Source organism: Rhinolophus sinicus, chromosome 5, assembly GCF_057876585.1.
Source record: "Rhinolophus sinicus isolate RSI-liver-muscle chromosome 5, RSI-T2T, whole genome shotgun sequence".
NCBI classification, from domain to species: Eukaryota; Metazoa; Chordata; class Mammalia; order Chiroptera; family Rhinolophidae; genus Rhinolophus; species Rhinolophus sinicus.
In genome coordinates, this window is record NC_142505.1 from 109,915,933 (window position 1) to 109,923,832 (window position 7,900).

Sequence of the window (7,900 nt, forward strand, 5' to 3'; positions counted from 1 at the left end):
CCATTCTCTAGTTTTTGTCAGCTGACATTACTTGTCTCTGATCTCAGGGACACCTTGAGAAAGGTCCCAAATCCATGTCTCACAACAAAAACACAAGGACTCTTAGGATGGAAATAACATAAAGACAACTGGTAGGTACAATTTAACTACGAGGTCTTCTTTGATTCCACATAATTACCCACTTGCTCGTCAGGCTGACTTTGTTTTACTCTACTATTTGGGGCACAGGAAACTTCCTGGCTAGATATAAACCCAAAATGCAGCCAAACTCAACTGTGGTTCGATAAAATGCCTACTAAAGCAAACTAACAAATAAAAGGTCTGTACCTGACAGACCCCAATTCTTTATTCTCACTTAAAGGATTTAAATGCCCATACTTGGGTACAGATAAAAGAATTTTCCAAGTGTTCCTCAAAGAAATGGTTGGTACACTTCTAGTGGTCAATGCTAGGATGTTCAAATCTGTCACCAAACTGCCACAACCCATTTTCAGTTGGAATTTAACAGTTACATTATGGGGAAAATTTTTCTTTGGAAAGAAAAACATCAAAATGGCACCAGTCATATTATTATGGGAGAGGGGTGGGTATATGGATGGGGTTATGCATATTCCTCTAGTCTATTTTCCAAGTTATCTAATGTAATTTTTATTTTTTTTACAATACCGATAAATAAGCTAACCTGAAACTAGAGGTCAAGTAACTCAATAGAGTATTTAGAAAACACCAACCGCAGCACCGCCACCTTTCCTTTGCTGCTGGTCAGACTGCTCCCTCCTCACATAAAAGCAGAGACGGCTTGGATACACTGCAGCCAGTGGGTATGAACACAGACTGGACCGGGCAGGCTGCTTTCCATTGTGGTTCCATCACTACCAGTCCTGGGACCGTAGGCAAATTAGTTACAGCTCAGTGCCTCAGTTTCCCCACAGGTATAATGCGTACAAAATGCTGCCTACCTCTCAAAGGTTGCTGTGAAGAGTAAATGGGCCTACCTAGAAAGCTCTTGTGCTTGGCACAAGAAAATTAGCTGCAGGTGGCTCTACACAAGACTGCATAGAAGGTGATAATTGCTTATTATTAGATTTGCAAGACAGTACCAACCAAGTGGCCAGTTGCCATCTGTTAAACCTGCACTGGTCTAATAAAATTTAATCAATTGGTACCTGAGCACTTATTATCTGCAGTATTGTCTGCAAAGACTCTAGTGAAGCAGGCAGTCTGGAACTCAAGTTCCACTGAAACTCAAATTACAAAGCTCTGAAGGGAAGGGGGTCCAGTGGTAAGAAGATGGGGTGGGGTGGACAAAGCACTTCTGGGATAACGGAAGGCCATCAGGTCCCAAAAGCAAGCTAGATTTGCAGTGAACCCGATTAACACTTTTTGCTTTGATTTTTTGTTTTATGCTTTCTCTAGCGAACCTGTGACAGAGAAGCCTAATTCGTAAACCATACCCAAGGCAGGGGCCTGGCCTGAGAAAGATGGTCCAGGCAGGGGTCCGAGTTGGAAGCAGTCCAGGCTACAGGAAGTCAGGCTAAGAATGACAGAGAATCGGGTGAGATTATGGGACTGGCTGACACAAAGATAAAACTCTAACACAGATACATCACCTGTGGAGCTTCTTTAAACGCACACATTCACACTCCAGAGACCCTCCAGGTGGGAGGAGGAGCCCAGATGACTGTATTTTTCAATCTGACTGGTGATTCTGACAACACTCCAGACTAGCGAGAGCTCGACAGTGTCAGGAGGAATAAACAGAAGAGTGACTAAAAAGCTGATTAAATCTGGGAGGAATTTAAACGTTTGACATCATGAACATGAAACAGGTTTAAGTGAAAATAGGTTCAAAGTCCACAAAGGTCCCTGGAATTGGGGTGGGGGATACCACAGAACCACAAGGCCAGTGGCAAGGTTAAAAGAGAACTCAAGTCATGTGATCTCTTTTAAAAGGGTTAGAATAATGATTCTCAAACTTGACTGAACATTGGAACCACCTGGGGAGTTTTTAAATCTCCTGCTGCCCAGGTGAAACTTCAAGTCAATTAAAACAAATTCTGGAAATGAGATCCAGGCCTCAGTATTGTTTAAAGCTCCCTAGTGATTTCAATGAGTGACCAAGTTTAAGAAACACAGAGTTGGAAAGGTTCCAGGAAATTAGCAAGTGACGGGAATGAGGAAAAATACAAGGCAATGTAAGTTCACGGTTCTCAAACTGTGCTGTACCAGAATCCCCTGGAAAGCAAGTGTGGCTCACCAAAGTAAAGGAGCTGGCCCTCTACGGGTTTACCAAATTCCCCAAGTGATTCTGATAGACACCAAAGTTGGAGAATCATAGGTCCAAGGACTGGAAATAACTCTGAAGGAGAAACTGAGAACTATGAACAACCCCAAAGCAGTAACTGAGAGCAGTCCTACCTCTCTTGGCCTGATGAATACAGACTTAACATGAGCCTGTACTGAACATTACCAGAATCAATAAGCCTGTCAAAGGTCCAGCAGTAAAGCTAAGGCACCGCAGACTCCACACATATGATACTTATGACCCTGTCATCCTTCGCCTCAGAAGGCATCCTTCTAACACACTCAAGTCTGGCTCCTTGGTGAACCTCACAAAGAAAGCATGTATTGCCACCTGCCTTTCAGAATTAAAGACTTGGATCGTTAGAAATCTAGAAAAGTCACACACACACACACACACACACACACACACCTTAATAAGCTGAGTATATAACTCAGAAATTCTCATTATCATGTAGAAAGAGGAAACCCCAGGAACTGTTACATTTGGAGGATCTGAACTGGGTGTTTCACATAAAAATCAATTACATACTCTGCTCCTAACTTAAGAGTATGTAACTATATGTAACTCAGGCTCTGTAACTATATGTAACTCTTATTGGTCAATATTGCACTTATTTTCTCCCAAGATATCATGATCAAGCCTAACCACATGAAATACCATTAGGGAAAAAAAAGCAGTTAAAGAGAAATTAAGAATTGCTTCACTAGTTGCAACTCAGTGGTAAGTGTTCCATTTAGAATGTTACATTTTATCTGATAAGATTCAAGAGAATACATTCCCTTGCATAGGACCAACTCATCATCCCATCAGAAATCTCTAGGCAGCACCAGAATTTTCATTTTCAAGATACATGAGCTTTTGTCAAATAGTGACATCTCTCCTGTAATATGAATTTTCAATATGATATAAAAAATGATGGATATATTACACATTTCACAGAGCACAGAGAACAGAAACCTGTCAATGAATTTAAAAGTTCTGACAACCTATTTGAAATTTTACACTAAAGGATCTGTACACTTTATAAACCATATAAATGTAAAACAGGTACCAATGTTTTTACTGGTGGCAAGGAATAAAATATTTCTCCTTAATAGAATTTAACTACCACCTTAGTACTTTTTTGAAAAATTAATATATTTTCATTAACATTGTAGCTGTACAAATGCAACATGTTATATACAGCCTTCAAAGTGCAACTGATTAAAAACTTGAAATCTGTGTAATATACTTTGAAACAAAACCAGATTTTGTTCTCACCATTTGAACTTGTGCACAAATTTTCAAAAGTATTAATGTGCAAGGCTTACCTGCAAAGTGCAAGCCATTGTTTTCAGAAAAAAGAAAACTTAATAATGAACACCATTTCTACTTTAAAGGTCATTGCTAAGTGATTTAGATTTCTTTGTTTGAACCTGGCTTTTCTGGCAATCTGCAGATCCCACTTTACAAAATGACTTAATAAATGCTTTTCTACCAAGGTAAGTCACTAAGCAAAAAGAGGCACACATAAATGCAATGAAAATGTCCCAAGTCATGGAGGAGTTCAATTAACCAGAAATACAGCAATCTGTTTTCATGTAGCAAAACGTGAAAGCAGGCGTTTATGAAAGCCTTGGGGAGGACCACCGTTTCGATAACACAGGTGATCGTTAACGACAGGACCGGGACTTAGCTGCTCAACTACGGCTGCCAGCTCTGAGTTCAGACCTCGACGGTGTCGTCTCATTTGCATCACGGTCTGCGCCGCCCAGAAGTCAGCTCCGCGGGAGGCTGCACGCAGCGGACCCCAGTGCGGGCTCCCATCTCCGCAATCTCGGCTCCTCGCTGTGCCAGTCGGTCCGGGAAGCGAAGGAGCAGCACGGCCCGCGCCTGGCGCTGCCCACAGCCGCGCAGGTAACTAACCCTAAGGGCCTCACCGAAGAGACCTGTCCGCGTCGTGCTTCTGCCCTCGTGTTGTCCGCGTTCACCTGTTTCCTTCCCAGACCCGCAACTTCGGCGCAAAGGGACGCTACCAGCATGGGGTACGTTCGGGTTTGGTGAGGAACCCCGATTTCGGGGCTCGAGCCCGGTCACGAGAGAGTCCCGCTCCCTTTTCCAGTGGCCGCTGGGCATCGCCAGGTGGGCTTCACCTGCCCAGACACCCCCCGCCGGCTTCTGACCACAGGGCAGCACAGCCGAGCGGGGGGGCTGCGGCCCCGAAAGTTTCGCTGTCAACTGTGCGGCCCCCGCCGGGGGTCGGCCGCGGGCTGGGGGGCGGCGCCGGGACGCGCGGTGCCGGCTGAGGGGCACCCGGTACTCGGAAGTGTAGCGTCGGTGCCACTCACCGTTAGCGACTCAGACACAAACGCCCCCGTTTCTCACCGAGACGCTCGCAGCAGCGGCTCCCACCTCAGGGGTGGGCTCGCGGGGCTCGGCGTGAATAAGGAGCCCACGCTCGGTCCCGAGAGGCGCGCGGGCCGCGGGCCCCGGCCGCCCCCACCCCCGCGCCCCGCTTACCTTGCGCCAGCGCCCGGAGCAAGTGCAGCTGCAGCGCCAGGAGCGCCCACCATCCGCGCCGCCGGCCCGCGCTCAACTTTGTCGCCGGCCGCCCGCCGTGCTCTCCCGCGTCCTCGCCGGGGATCGCGGGCGCCGCGCCGGCTCCGCGGGGCCGCCGCCGCTGCTCGGGGCCGGGCAGGGACCCCCGCGGCCGCCCCGGGCCCGCCGCGCCGCCGCCGGCCGCCCGCCGCGCGCCCCGGGCCATGCTGAGGGGCCGCCGCCCCGGCCCCGGCCTCGGGCCCCGTGAGCGGGACCGGCGGGCGGGGGCCCCGGCCGAGCGCCCGCGGGGCGGCCAGGTGCTGGGGCCTGGCCGGGACGCTGAGGGGTGCGGCGGGGGAGAAGTTGTCAGCGGGTGGATTCCTGTCACGCCGCCCCCAGCGCCTCCGCAATCGGAGCGCCCGGACCGCGCAGCGTCTCGCAAAGGGTCCGCGGTCGTTGAGGAGCCGCCGCCGCCCCCGCCCGGCGCTGAGGAGAAAGTGCGCCCGCCCGAGCCGACGCTTGCCTGCCGCCGCGCCTCATTCAGAGCCCGGCCACACGCCCCGCCCACCCGCGCCCGCCGCCGCCGCTGATTGGCCAAGGGGCGGTGGTTCGCGCGCTCGAGTCCCGCCCCTCACCCTCGCCAGTTTTCAAACTCGCCGCGCCCGCCCGCCTGGAATTTCGCGCCGGCTGCAAGCTCGGCTCCGCGGCTTCCCGCGCCGCCTGCGCCCCCTAGGGACGCGCGGCGGGCAGTGCAGGCCGGCGCCGTCTCGGCACGCGACCGGGGGTGTCTGAGGCGGGGGTGGCGCGGACAGAGAGAGGACTGTGTCGGCCTCGCACGCGGGGGAGATGGGGGCGCTCGAGTGGGCTGGTGCCCGTGCGGCGGAGGGCCGGGCTCGGCCGCTGGGGCCGCGGGCCGGGACAGGTGGGCGCGCCCCTCCCGGCCCCGGCAGTCGTCCTCCCCGGCGCCCCTGGGTGCCGCCCCGCTCCCAACCGCAGGCTGTGTTCGGGTGGTTACGCGCCAAGTTATCGTGATTGCAAACTAGAGACACGCCCAATCGGGTTTTCAATTCCTAGCAACAAAAGGCTCCACGGGGTGCAGACCCGCCGCCTGTTGCAAGGAGTGGACGCCGGCTCTGTAGGGGCGTCCAAGGTCATGTGTGGCCTGCGGCGATCACAGCGCTGGCCGCTTTCCGCCATGGGGTGGGCAGACCTCAGTAAGGGTCCCATAGAGGAAGGGTCTCCTAGGAGGAAAGACCGCCAGGGGAAGGGTCTCCTAGTGCGGAGCTTAAGAGCCCTCGAAAGGGGGGGGTGGGGGTGGGGGACAAGCTCAGCAGCATGTGGTAAGCATTAGCCGAGTTTACGGGGTGAACTAAGCGCTCTGGAGGCTGGAAGGCCAGCATTTTTGTGGGAGGAGGCCTGGAAGGTGACACACAGTCTGATGCTGTTGGCAGTTGGCCGGGAGGAGCCTGGGGGCCCGTGATGATTGAGTGAGATCACGTAAGTGGTGATGGCAGCGAGACAGGCGTGCGCCTCGCTCGGGGCCGGCTCCCCGGGAAGCACTGGGTGCAGGTTTGCTGTTATTCTGTTTATTGTCCCAGACAAGAAGGTCCCGGGTGAGAGTGGAGGGCCAGTCACTGTGGCCTGCGGTTCATGGGCGGGAACTAGCGCCCGCATTTAGAGCACCTACTGTGCGCTACCCAACCCTATCTACGTCTTAACAATGACCATGTGAAAGATGGGGAAACTGAGGCCCAAAGACAGCAGCCAAACGGAGGTGGATTTTTAACCGGACCAGACCCCAGGGCCTCCCCCTGCTCCCTTCCCTCTTCCACATCATGCAAGAGGGCCACAAAAATTAGATGGAACCCAGTGGTGGCATGTTCTCCCAGCACATTTGAAGGCTCCAGCACTAGTGTGCCCTGACTGGAACAGCACAGCAGACCCCTTTGGACTATGGTGTCCTGAGGACACGTGAATGAGAGTGGGGGTGGGGTGTCTACTTTTATGTCCATGACAGCAGCTCTGGGCCTCTAGTAACTTGCAGGGTTATAGGAGAGCCTGGCGGGGTGGGGGAGCTGTACCTATGTTGAGAACTTACGTGGGCCAGCCCTGTGCAGTACCATCGTGGTTCTTCCCCACCACCCCTGTGTACTGGTACAAATGGGGAGACTGAGGCTGAAAGAGGCAAAGTGGCTTCACCTCTGAGCACCTCTGCTTTGCTCAGGGATAGAGGTTGGGGTGCGAGTGGAGCGGATGAGGGCTCTGAGGTCTTAGCTCCACTCCTAGTCGTGAAATCTGGGCAAATGGCTGACTCTAAGTTCCTCTAAAAATTTCATAATAATCCCCATCCCACAGGGTTGTCACGCGGCAGAGATAGTTCACCCTCAGTAACTGCTAGTTTCTCTTTCCGCGTACCAAATTGGCAGTGCTGTCCCAAACTACCCTCGCTAGGCAGAGCAGTAGTATCCAGTCCACATTTAACCTTTTCCTTTCAGATGGAAATATATGCCCATTACTTGCCTTGCAAATAGCAAGCCAGGCCCATATGCCCATAGGCAACTTGACCCTGGGACACTCCAAAAACTGCCCTTGCAGGGAAAGCCTCTTTCGCAACTATGTATCTGGCAGTTCCGAGAAAGCTTGTGGGAATTTGCTTGGACATTGGAAAGCCAAGCCAGTGGATGTAGGGCGTAAGAACAGCACTGACATCACCACTACTCCAAAAGGTCCAGAGACTCTGGGAATTTTTTTTATTCCAGTATCATCCTGGGTAAGCGAGGCTCTAATATGGTCTCATTTTACAGTTGAAAGAACTAAGCCAGGGAAGTCTAATATATGCCAAGCAGCCGTGTTGAAGCCAGAGCAGGAATCCAGCTCTCCTGAGCCCCATTCTAAGACTCTTTCCTCACCAGACTACGGTGCTTTCTACATGACCCCTTACATTACTGTCTTAGGGGGTGTGTTTAGACCGTGGTTATTGTTGCTCAAAAAATACCACAGAGAACCCCCTTTAGAATGCTGGGGAGGGGAGACACCACAGAGCTGGAATGTTTCTGCCCAAAAGGGCCAATTAATCTC

General features: G+C 52.0%; 1 protein-coding gene across 1 annotated transcript in view; it reads right to left on the reverse strand.

Moving 5' to 3' along the window:
* Positions 1-5,341, reverse strand: part of SDK1 (sidekick cell adhesion molecule 1) — a 687,292-nt gene extending 681,951 nt beyond the window's left edge. The window contains exon 1 of the mRNA XM_088798792.1: positions 4,805-5,341. Within this exon, the coding sequence (XP_088654918.1) occupies positions 4,805-5,048 (244 nt within the window). The 5' untranslated portion in view covers positions 5,049-5,341. The remainder of the gene's footprint in view (positions 1-4,804) is intronic.
* Between the last annotated feature and the right edge of the window lie 2,559 nt (positions 5,342-7,900).